Below are 12,949 nucleotides of genomic sequence, written 5' to 3' on the forward strand. Positions count from 1 at the left end.
AACTGCTAAAGACTAACACAGGTGGTGGCATTTCTTTCTCCAAGCAATGCCTCAGAAACAGAAAATCATCATCAGGTGAATGATTGAAGCAGTGACCTGTTTGTAGTAAGTGCAGTAAAAAAAGGATTAGAGCCCACCCAGGTTCCAAACATTTTTTTATTTTTGCTGGACCAACCCTCTGCAATAGACTACAAATCAGCATTACCATCTGTAACACTATAATGCAATAGAAAGAACAGCAACAATTACAGGGTGGAAAAGTCTCCGGCTACAGCAGATGAGGACAAACCAAATGCAGCAGCTCTAGACACAGGAACAAAAGAAAAAAAGCTTGCCTACCTTCAGAAGGCCTCAGATAGGCAGAGCCATCTAGCAAGATACTCTCACCTCCACTTCCAAACCTTAAATGAGGGCTAGGAGGGGGTGGATCCTAGCTGTACCCCTTCATCACTCAGCAGCATTGCATGCACCTGAGCTCCCTTGGGCTGGCCCTGCTCTCCACCAGGTCCTCCATCACTGCTTCAAGCTGTGACTTAGCATTTCTGCTACGCCATCATTCTCTGCCCTGTTCTGCAGTGACACTACAGGTGCTGTTTTGCACACAGTATCCTTCCTAGATGTTCTCAATCTGACCTGCTGTCACCTACGGAGAACCTTTCTTACTACCCTACTGACAATTTCTTGTTTCGTGTTGTTATAATCAGATAGATTAACACAGGGGAAGAGCAATACAGGAGTGTAACAGCAAAGGGACCAGCATGGATATGATGCTATTTCACAGGAAAAGTAAACATGCTCACCTGTCTCCAAAGATCTAGGCTTACAGGAAAGGCTCCACAAGGGGGGGGTCTCCAACAAGAAATCCTTCCCCAATAGCAGTTAGCCCCCAGCTAAGGTCTAAGAGAGCTGCAGCCAGGCTCCGCTCCTTCCAGTCCCACAGCTGAATTGCCTTCACCTGTGCTCCCAGGAATGTCCAGGTCTTTTCCCCAGGTGCTCAATCAGTGGTTCAGGCTGGGACTCAACAGTTTGCATACACATGTGCTAGCCTTCTCTTGGACATACGTAATTAGACAAAACACATTTCTCTTTCTTGTAGTGATGGGTAAAATTATTCATTTTTCTTTTCAGCTTCCTGAATCTGCTCCAACACAGCGCACCAGCTAGTTTCCACATCACCTCTGCAAAGTGCATCTTCTGACATTAGAAAAAAAGCAGCCGCGTTCAGTCCTAAGGTAGCCTGAGAATTAACTCAAGGCTGTTGGATTTTCAGCAAAAGACAACTGCCACAAATGGCATTATGGTTACCTGGGAGAGTGGAGGACTTCTTCAGCTGTTTTAGGAATCCAGTGTCCATAGCTGATTCCTTTGCGGGGGATGAGACAAAGATGCAGTTTGTAAAGCCCAGTTCTCAGGTAGAAGCCTGCTATAAATGCAGTGGGTGCTAAGTGAGATGTAAGATGAATTCGCAGTTTCCCTCTTCCTCTTGTCTTTTCAGAATAATACTGTATGCAGTTGAACCAGCACAGTGGAAAATAATGTTATGATTTCTAAAGGTGCTTTGTGGAACAAAGGATATTGGATCAAATTTTCTCCCGAGCTTGCTCACTGCTCCTACAGTAATGAAGAGCAGAAGCTGGCTTGCTTTAAAATAATGAGAAGCTGTGACTTTGAGTAATAAGATCATAAATTTTGGTTTTCTATTTCCCATGCATGAGAAGGTTGTGATAGTAAGTATAATTTACTGTGACAAACCACTGGCGTTAATGCTTTCATCAAGAGAAACAAATGGTCTCCTTTTGAAATCTCCTGCCCACCTTGAGAGAGCAATAGGGTTATAAATAGAGAAAGAACAAATATTGACTCTATGAAATGTAAAGGTACCTGGAGTTCACCCATCAGTCTTCACATTACACCTGCCTTTCAAGATTAATGCTTTTTTCTTCATAATCCACTTGGATGACTTGTTTGAGCTCAGTGCTCTTTCTAGGTTTTCAAAATGTTCCATACCATTTCTGAAGAAGCTCAGAATTCTGGAATGAGGTAGATATTCCCAACCCAAGAGTTATCTTTCATTTCAGTTTGACATAAGTATTTACAAAACTGCCTGGGCTACTCCATGAGTTACTTGTTTGATGGCATTCCTGTTAGGCTTTCTGTATAACAGCTCCAGAAAATTATTCCTCCATGACTTACACTGTGGGACCTCAGAGAAGCACACCCCCTCTGACATCTGAACCTGTACAGGACTCAAGAGGATACAAGAATTTACTACCTCAGGGAAAGGCCTCAGACACTGTTTGCTGAACTTAATCTCACTTTGTCACACACTTTGCTTCCCCTTTTGAAGTCGTAATGTCTCATGCATTTAATCTCTGAAGCAATGCTGTAAAACTATCTTCTACACAGTCTGTTGGAGTCTACTTTACATTAATTTCAGCATGGGCTCCTACATTGGATTCAGTTCCTCTTAAAGTGTCTTACAGAACAAACGGACAAAGATGGATGTGTGTGGACACACGGGTGATGTGCCACAAAAGCCATACCTACTTTCAGAAGCACGCCAGGAGCCTGGGGCTCAGGTGAGCAGGTCTGAGCATTGCTCCAGCTGCCACACACAGAGAAAAGAACGCGTTGGTCTGCGGGGTTAAAGCACGTGTGGCTCCAACAGGATGTACGCTCAAAAACAGCCAAAGCCTGGGGGTGTTTTGACAGAATGAACTGAAGGTTTTCCAGTCCATTGCCTCCCCAAACTCAGTGCTAGAATGCTGTGTCTAAAGAATAGTTTTCTCTCACCTCTTTGCTTTCTCTACAATAAGGTAAAGAAAACGTATGCTTGAAGGCCATCTTAGTGAACAGCTGTATGTGACAGAAAGGTCTGGTACCTCGGGTCATTTTAGGCAGTGTTTAGGATTTAATAATTTTGAATACTAAATTTCAACAATTTGTATTAAGCTATGGCAACTCACCCTGCCTCACTAAAGGCACGTCCAGAAGGACTAGAGCTGCTGCCAGACTGTTTGAATATTCTAATAAAATTCACCACACACAAACATTTCCAGATTAGCTTTTACATTTCCTTGCAGTCAGCAGTTGCACAGAACCGCTTTGATACTTGGGATAAGCAGGGCGGAGAGGAATCCAGGCATGGCCTTGTGTATACATTGACGTGGTTTTTCAGGAGGGCTTAAGGGACTTACTGAATACAGCAGATGCACCTGGACTGTGTGACACTCATGGCCTCTCTGCCTGAAGGGTAAAGGGTCGAATTTAGTTAGGTCAAAAGCAGGCTCTTGCCCTCGGTCACTTCCATTAGGAAGATGTCACCATCCAAGCTCAGGAGCGGTGGAGCCACTCCACTCCATGGAGACTACCCTCACATTTTCAGTTAGCTTCCTTGAGCCTCCTTTTCTCCACTGGAAAAGCACCTCAGGACACTCCTGGAAAAAAAAGTGCCAGGTAGCAGTTAACACCTACACAGATATGCCATATCCTACAGATATGGGCACATCGAACACTTTGGGGGATTCATTAGCATTTCTTTCTCGCCATTTAACTTTTCTGTGGTATCTCAGTAAGCTGGGATCACTTGCAGACTCTGTTTGTACGTTTATGTCTGCACAAACCAGCAAAGTACAGAAGAGAGGAGAGATGCATTTATGTTGCACTGCTGCATAAATGACAAGGGAAGGAGATTCACTACTGAGACAGCAACTGTTAGAGAAAAGTTTTGGAAAGGAATTAACAAAAGCATTATTTCCACTTTTAAATCCAGTTGAAACTAAACTGTGCCAGGTCCTCAGGTCTGTACTGAACCAATGCCCATTTCCATTTCTGAAGGAAATGACCATATCTGCTTCCTATGTACGCAGCAAGGATGAGGTGAGGAAGGCCTCCAGCAGTGATACTCACTGCTTTTGGAATCTGGCCTCTTGGGACACTGTGTTCTTAACCCCGAATGCACAACATATTGTATCTCCAGATCTGCTCAGCTTCCTGTAAATATTTCTGTATGTATGGAGACAAAATCATAATAATAGCAGGTGTTACTAACTTTTGCTGCCTTTCTTCCAAAAAGATACACGTTTCCTTGGGGAACATGAAGCGCAGATTCACTCCCTTCTTCACACTCTGACGCTTCACAGACAGCTGTGTAAGGGTTGCTGCAGCATCGCCTTGGGTGTTTAGCAGAAATCCTGGATATTTAAAAATATTTAAAAATGTATCGTTTCAGACTGCAACACAGCCTGATTCAGAAAGTGATACAGCTTCCATCCTGTGATGCAAAGACTGACACACATATCCGTGCTGGGACTGAAGAACATTGCCATGTTTTCAGAGCTCAGATCACCTCAATCCTTATAACAACTTTTACCTATCTCTATGCTGTCAAACAAACCAAGGGTGTTCTAGATCCAAAGTAACTCTCTGAATTCACTCTGAATCAACACCAGTACAGACTGTCAGGCATCTCTGCACCACAAATATGTACTCCTTCCCTGTCTGGACAAAGCAGTGAAAGGTCTGAGATCACAGATCACAGCACTTCAGACTTTCATGCCTACAAAAAGTTGAGATGAATCCCAGAGAATAAAAACGAATGGTTGAAAGTCACCAGGAAAGGGTGGAGCAAAACGCAAGGCAGATTTAGTGCCTAAAAATCAGAATAGTGCCTAAAAATCTTTTTTTCACCTATTAGAAGTAAACCACCATTCAGTGAAACCTTCAGCGAGGGAGTTTGTTTCTAAATGGGCCCAAGAGGAACCAGTTATGTTGGTGACCTGAGAGACACAGTGAGAAAAACATCAGGGGAGGAAGACAGGTCATTGAAATGCATGTGCCAAACGAAATCTGGTTTTGAAGCATTTTAAGAAGGACACTGAAATACTGGAAAGATTTAAAAGACAATAATATAAAGGATGACCTTAAATGAAAGACCTTGCCCACATATCATAGGTGACAAGGGACGAGGCTAAGCACTGCCTTCTACCGGTCTGGGCTTTCTCCCCAGTGGAACTCAGATTCCCAAATAGGCAACTGAAATGCATTTTGGTGGGAACAAAAAAGAGCTTCAGCTCTTCTATTAGCTCAACTATTCTGAGATCCCCTCGATCACCATCATGGTATTGGAATTACTCCTCACACCACAAGATAAAACTTTCTGCCTAGCAAGTACTTAGACATTGAGACCGTGGTAATAATCATAACAACATCATTTTGGGGGGAGCACGGTGGTAGTGAAAAGTGTTCTGTATTTTAAGGGCCGGAGTGCCCCCTTCTGTCGCATCCCGAATTTAACAGGCGTTACACCAGCAGGCTGCGGAGCCCCGCGGTTGTGATCAGCACGGCTGCATCGAGCTGCGACTCGGAGCTCCAAGCGCTGATGGGCAGCGGGCGGTCCTTGCTTCGCTGTGAGGGTTCGGGCGGGGCAAACCGAGCTGCCGCAGGGAAAGCGGCGGTGGGAAGCTCCCCGGCAGCGTCATTGGTGTAATGAGCGGGTGAAGTCGGGCATATTTCGAAGGGAAGCCGCAGAGCTGAAGTAATGGGGTGTTACTGATAGCTCTGCACTCTGCGTTTGAGCTTTGCGTCTCCTGCAGCCACCAACTGAATCCAGGCTGTTCCGAACAACTGAGGAAATCTGACTGAAATATATTTAAAAGCAACTCAATAATGCCAATGTGTATAATCATGTCTGAGTTAATCACCGAGGGCTAAATAGGTTATGAACAGAGCTCAAAAGGGGTCGGAAGTAGAACGGCGCACAGCCTCGCTTCCCGCTGGGCGTAGTTTTGGCCCTCCGCGCTTGCCGTAGCCACCCTGCACTCTGGCGCCAGTGGACCGGAAGTGACCGTATTCGCTATGGCGGCCGCCTGTGGGAGAGCGCTGCTGCAGGGCGTCCGGCCCGTCCGTGAGCACCGCCCGCCTTTCTCCGCCCGGCCCCGGGGAGGGAACCCGGGCCCGTTCTGTGGGGAGGGCGGGGGTTTGGGCTGCGAAGCTGTGGGGAACGGTTCCTTTTGAGAACGGCGTTTTTCTGAGCGTTTTATCTTTACAGGGTGGTTTTCTTCCTCGACTTGTCGAATGAGCAGCGACGGAGAGCCCACAAAATTCCAGCCGCCCCCAAAGCCCGTCATTATTGACAAGCAGAAGCAGAGAGAGGAGAGGAGGTAGGAAGGGTGGCTGGGGCTCTGAGGTGTTAGTGCACAAAAACTGCGTGTCGGAAGGGAGCGGACACAGCTCTGTGCCTTTGGCTCACATCTCGAGGTCGGCTGGGAGCTGAGCACGGGTTTTGCTGTTAGTCAATGTGAATTTTTCTCCAGCTAAGCATTTTTCGTGTCTCCTAAACCCATCTGCATTGCTTTAAGTGGCACGGTGTTTGAAATGGTGCTGCTGCCTCTGGGAGGAGAGTGACAGTGTGATATTGTGCACATTGGGGGTATTGGTCAATGGCTGCATGTATCCAAAGGTGTGCCCAGCTGGCCAAGAATGCCAACAGCATCCTGGCCTGTATCAGAAATAGTGCAGTCAGAAGGGCTGGTGAGCTCATCTGCCCGCTTTTCTCAGCACTGCTGTACATCCAGTACTGTGTTCAGTTTTGAGCCCCTCACTACGAGAAAGACACTGGAGCCCTGGGTCATGTTCAGAGAAGGGCAACAAAGCGATGAAGGATCCGGAGCACAATATCCTGGCAGTGGCTAAAGGAACAGGGATTGTTCAGGCTGGAGAGAAGAGGGTTCAGGAGAAATTTTGTGTCTTTCCACTGCTACTGAAAAGAGGTTGTGGCTGGGTGGGAGTCAGCCTCTAATCCCAGGTAGAAGCAAAAGGACAAGAAGCAATGGCCTTCAGTTGTGCCAGGGGAGGTTCAGGTTGAATAATAGAAAAAATGTATTTTCAGAACGCCCAGGTGGGTGGTGGAATCGCTGTCCGTAGAGGTGTTTGAGAGCCGTAGAGATGTGGCTCTGATAGTTTAGTGGGCATGGTGGGGATGGGTCAACATTTGGACTTGATGATCTGATCCTTTCCAACTTTAATGATCCTATGGTTCTATGATCTTGTGAAAAACAGCATAATCCTCAGGAATGGGGAAAGTATTAAAAACATTATAAAATCTTCCGTTCTGCCTTCAGATTTGTTAGTGTTCATGTCTTTAAGATGTGAAGAGTAAGCGGCTGTGGCCCACCTAAGACATGCAGCCTGTAATGAGGTTACCAGGGAGAGCAGGGATTTAAATGATGTTTCTCCGGAACTCCTGAGCTTACCTGGAGTTGAGCAAGGCCTTTGACACGGTCCCCCACCACATCCTTATCTCCAAATTGGAGGGATGTGGATGTGATGGGTGACCACTCGCTAGATAAGAAACTGGTTGAACAGCTGCAGACAGAGGGTGGTCCTCAATGGCTCTGTGTCCAGGTGGAGGCCGGTAACGAGCGGCGTCCCCAGGGCTCTGTCTTGGGAGCGGTGCTCTGTAACATCTTCACCATGACAGCGATGGCGGAATCGAGGGCAGCCTCAGCCATTTGCTGACGACACCAAGCTGAGCGGTGAGGTCGGCACACTGGAAGGAAGGGAGGCCATTCAGAGGGACCTCGAGAGGCTGGAAAGGTGGGCAGGGGGAACCTGATGAGGTTCAACACGGCAAAGTGCAGAGTTTGGCACTTGGGCCGGAGGAATCCCAGGCATCCATACAGACTGGAAGGAGCGGTGCTTGAGAGCAGCCCTGCGGAGAAGGACCTGGGGGTCCTGGGTGTGAAAAACCAAACACCAGCAGTGTGCTCTTGCAGCTCAGAAGGCAAATGGTGTCCTGGGCTCCATCAGCAGAGGGGTGGCCAGCAGGGACAGGGAGGTGATTATCCCTCTCTGCTCTGCTCTTGTGAGGCCCCATCTGGAGTACTATGTCCAAGTGTGGAGCCCCCAGTACAAGAAAGACAGGGAGCTGTTGGAGAGGGTCCAGAGGAGCCACAGGGCTGATCAGGGGGCTGCAGCACCTCCACTGCAAAGACAGGCTGAGGGAGCTGGGTTTGTTCAGCATGGAGAAGAGAAGCTGCGGGGTGACCTCAGTGCAGCCTGCAGTACCTAAAGGGAGCCTGCAGACAGGAGGGGAGTCAGCTCTTGGAAAGGGGAGATGGCAGCAGGACAAGGGGAAATGGTTTGGAGTTGAGGGAGGGGAGACTGAGATTGGATGTCAGGGGGAAGTTGTGTGCTGTGAGAGTGGTGAGGTGCTGGAACAGCTGCCCAGAGAGGCTGTGATGCCCCGTCCATCCCTGGAGGTGTTGGAGGCCAGGTTGGATGGGGCCCTGGGCAGCCTGGGCTGGTATGAAATGGGGAGGTTGGTGGCCATGCATGTGGTGGGGAGTTGGAGCTTCGTGATCCTTGAGGTCCCTTCCAACCCTGGCCATTCTGTGATTCTGTGACTCCTGTAACTATGAGGATGAGGGGCAGGCCTGATAACAGAGGCCTGATGTCATTTCTCATCTTAATGGCTGCCTGCAAGCAGCAGCACTGAGCAGAACCTCCATGTGCTGCCCTGTCTATCATCCTGTGCTTCCCATGTAGTCTATGTAAGGCTTGTCAGGCAGGTATACATTTGTCGTCTTTCCTGTGCTCTCTCCTGACCAGATGCTGGACTTCTAAGAGTTAAATGTGAGTTAAATGTATCCATCTTCATTCTCTGGCTCTGAGGCCAAGTCTTCATGCTGTCTGAAGCACAGTGACCCCATGCAAACAATATGTTGGTAGTGGCCCTCAGGCCAGGCCAACACTGTGTCAGGAAGCCTTCAACTTACTGCCAGGCAGTTGAACTCCAGAGCATGAGATTTCCTTGGCACGGTGTAATTCATCCGAGCAGAAAAGAGTTTTTAGAGTTCCTTTAAGCTTTGCCAACACAAGATAACCACTCGAATGTGATGTTTCCTGTAGGCTCTCTTCAGCCGTTTGTAAGAAACAGTAATAACTTTTTTCCTATCTTTTACTATCAAGTGATGAAATAAGAAGTGTTTTTTTTTTTTTTATTGTGGATTACAGTTAAACTATGAAATAATCTGCTCCTAAACTGAGATAAAAGTAACAGGATTGTCATCTCTTGGTCTGTTCTTCCAAGAACAGTATTGTTTTGGGGAAAAAAAATGCGTTTAAAAAAAAAAATCAGTAATTTGCAGTTCCTGTCTCTGAGAAGACAGATGGTCAGCGTGTGGCACTATTTAATTTTTAGGCAAATATTTGGATTTCTTTAATATTTTTAATGGAAATGTGGAAATGCTTTTGTTTTAAACTTTTTAAGTTTGGATTTTCTTACAGGTTTTTGAGCCCTGAATTTATACCTCCCAGAGGAAGAACAGATCCTCTGAAATTCTATATAGAAAGAAAGGATATGATACAGAGACGAAAAGTCTTCAACATCCCCGAGTTCTATGTCGGTCAGTAGCAGCACTGGAACTGTCATACTTCTTAACTGTTGTTCATTGGGTGAGATGGTTAAAAGCGTGCTCTGAAATTGAGTTATCAAGGGACATTGCAGCATCTGCTGTGTTAGATCAGCCTGTGTGTGTGTCTGTGCTTACTAGTTCATATTTTAAAGTCTCATTCAATTTCCAGTGAAAAGATAATACTTTGTGTTTCTTTCAGATAATTTGCATATGTTTTTTTTAACTGGCATTTCAGTGTGGTTAATGAATAAAACTCAAGGAATGGAAACTGATAATTTGTATTCAGTTTGTGTAAAAAACTTTACAGATGAAGGCTTAAGGAGGGACAGAGCTTTACAGTTAAGTGCAGAATCACTTTTAGCCTGTTCTGAATGAATGCATGCTACAATTTATTCTGTTTCTGGCAGTTCAGTTGGATGATTAACCATTTTTGAAACGTGCCTAAATGTGCTCCATCTGACCCTTTTACCATGTGCTAGTGTTAGTTTGCTTGCACAGCCTGCTGTTTTTCCTTGGTTCTTTTTGCAGGCAGTATACTTGCTGTTACTACTGCAGATCCGTATGCTGATGGCAAAACCAACCGGTTTGTGGGGATCTGCATTCAAAGAGGAGGAAGAGGGCTTGGTGCAACCTTTGTGCTTCGGAATGTGATCGAAGACCAAGGTGGGATTTCCATTGAGGCAGTAATCCATATATTTGAACACATGGCACTGCTTAGTCATTTTATGCCTGTATGCTGTGTTTCACATCTGTACTCGCATGAGGCTGAACGTGTGTGGTGGCTGCACACTGATGGGCAGCTCAGATCCACCACACTGTTCTCTCACTCTCCCTACTCAAAAGACCAGGGGAAAAAAATATATGAAAAAAGGGTTCTAGGTTGAGATAAGGACGGGAAGATCATGTTCAGTTACCATTGTGGACAAAACAGGCTTGGCGTAAGGGAGGTCAATGTAATTTATTGCCTAGTAATAACAAACTGAAGTAGTGGGGAAGTAAAAGCAAACTGAAAACACCTTTCCTCCTCTCCTACCTTCTCCCCTCAAGTGGCACAGCGAATGGAGGCTGCAGTCATTTTGTAATGCTTTGTATCTTCACTCTCTTCCCCTGCTCCAGCATGGCATCCCTGCCACAGAATGCAGTTCTTCCTAAACTTACTGCTAGCCATGTAAGCACTAGCCCAGTTTGGGCACTGTGGATTTGTTGCACTTGTTGCACAGTTCAGGCCCACAGCAGAACAAATGTCTCTGTGTACACACATACACACACACACACACACACTCTCTCTCTCTCTCTCTCTCGTTCTCAAGCCGTTGTGTTACCAACAACTGAACTTACTTGCCTGTGCAAATGCAGGTGTAATGCATGTGAACAATCACCTGTACCCACAGCACTGCGTATGTAGTTCCCTGTACAGGTGGAAAGCAGCTCTTAAATTATACAGAGTTATAGAAACTGAAGAAATACTAAATTGGTATTAGTATTTCCAACTATGTGATCACTGAACCAGACTTCCTCTCTCGAAGGTGTTGAAATTTGTTATGAACTGTACAGTCCTCGGATCCAGGAAATCACAGTTCTGAAGCTGGAAAAAAGGCTGGATGACAACCTGATGTACCTGAGAGATGCCCTTCCTGAATATAGTACTTTTGATATGAATATGAAACCTGTGTCTCATTTAGACCATGAGGAAATCCCTGTAAACAAGGTAGGAGTTTAATATTTTAGTGGGAATTAAAATAGCAGGGGATAATTTAGTTAACTTTCTGACTGATACAGGGTATCAGGGTGCTGAGCCGTCCCCTGGGGCTGCTGCAGGGCTCCATTTCAGGGCCAGATAGAGGACTGCAGCAGGGAAGGCTCAGGGTGGAAAAGCTGCAGCAGAGGTTGATCAGTCATGGAACAGGTTCCCCAGGCCCAAATATGCCAGACTTCAAGGAGCCTTTGGACCCCACTCAGACACAGTGTGGCTGGTTTTATGTGGAGCCAGGGGTTGAACTCCTATGATCCTTTGCAAGTCTCTTCCAAGTGGCCATTTGATAATAGCCTGCAAGGCTCTTAACTTCTAGTTGTGTTAGTGATACAAGTATGTAACATCCGGTGCCTTAATGCTGCTCCTGTAGTGAAAACATTTATAACCGAGTACCTGCCTTCCTCAGAAAGCAACTTAGAAGAGACTGCAGGAAGTAACAGCCTGCAGGTTCCTCTGCATTACATGCAGACAGCACAGCCAAGAATGGGGAAACTTAATGCTACTGACTTGGGGGTGGAAGGAGCAAGATCTGCATCTCAGGAGCTCTGGCAGACTGGTAAAAGAATGCCATCCACCTTAGCTTACGGGAAAAGGACAAACAGCTGCTGCCATGTTTTTTTTTCCTAGTAACACAGTTAGAACCATAGAAGAGTTAGTTAATGGCATGCCGCTGTAAGGACCGTGTAATAAATCAGTTTTATTTAGGTTAATTAACAGACATAAAAGACAGAAAATCCCTTTTCTCCCACTGATGACCAATAGTCCCTTAGTTTACTGGCAGATTGGTCTGTTTTTTCTATTAAAGCAGCACTTGTCTCACTACTTTTGGTTCACAGTCAGAATTCTGACCTTTTAATACATTTCATTTTTTATTTATTTTTTTTAATCTTTCCCCCCAGCTGCAGGTAAGAATGAAACCTAAACCATGGTCAAAACGGTGGGAAAGGCCAAAATACAACATAAAAGGAATCAAGTTTGAGCTACCCGAGAAAAAAATGAAAGAAGCACAGAAGTGGAAGAAGCCCTGGCTGGAGTTCGATATGCTGCGAGAGTATGATACCTCAAAGATAGAGGAAAAAATATGGAGGGAAGTGAGTGAAGAGCTGAGAAAGTAACAGCTTTGAGTTCGGTGTATCAATTGTCAGTTCTCAAGTTTTGTATGCAGGTAAAATACACAGTAAAATGTCAGCAGTTCCTTTCTGAATGTTCAGCTATCCAAATAGTTGTTTCTTCTGTCTTTATGCCAAGTAGGCAGTGGCCAACTGTGAAAACGCTGAATGCCGTAGGTTCAGAGGGGGCTGTGGCAGGGAAGCAGACATACAGCAGCTCCACTGTACAATCTGAGAGTAAGTGCTGCTTAGTAGCCCTGTAAAGACACTTTTGAAATCGCATTTGATAAAGCACCAGTAATCATCCGACAACAAAGCAGCAATACAAACATTCTGAAACCAGCTTGAAAGAATGAAGCCAGATCAGCAGTTGGTCAGATGAGGTCGTGTGAGCGGGGGTAAGGTTCAGCGCCCCGCGACACAGTAGGTTCTCAAGATACTCAGCTGCAATGGGGGTCTGAGCTCCAGTAAAAATTGCCTTCCCCTGCTTACGAGTCATGACAAGTGATGTCTGCAGCCACTGGAAGAAGCACCTACAGGTGAAGTATGATAGAATCTATTCCAGTTTCATAGCAACACGGGATAATTTCTTCAGGAGCAACTTTCAACATGAATGAGGAAGCAGGAGAAGAGACAAAGCAAGCAGTGAGATCACATGCTCGAGCTAATTA

General features: G+C 45.9%; 1 protein-coding gene across 1 annotated transcript; it reads left to right on the forward strand.

Annotated features, from left to right (window-relative positions):
- Window positions 1-5,856: 5,856 nt before the first annotated feature.
- Window positions 5,857-12,284, forward strand: MRPL19 (mitochondrial ribosomal protein L19; the record flags this gene model as incomplete). The annotated part of the gene is made up of 6 exons (XM_079550417.1): window positions 5,857-5,905; window positions 6,050-6,161; window positions 9,289-9,411; window positions 9,949-10,079; window positions 10,943-11,124; window positions 12,069-12,284. 6 exons carry the CDS (start codon window positions 5,857-5,859, stop codon window positions 12,282-12,284), a joined length of 813 nt encoding a protein of 270 aa, XP_079406543.1.
- Between the last annotated feature and the right edge of the window lie 665 nt (window positions 12,285-12,949).

Source organism: Tetrao urogallus, assembly GCF_951394365.1.
Source record: "Tetrao urogallus genome assembly, chromosome: 2".
Lineage (NCBI taxonomy): Eukaryota > Metazoa > Chordata > Aves > Galliformes > Phasianidae > Tetrao > Tetrao urogallus.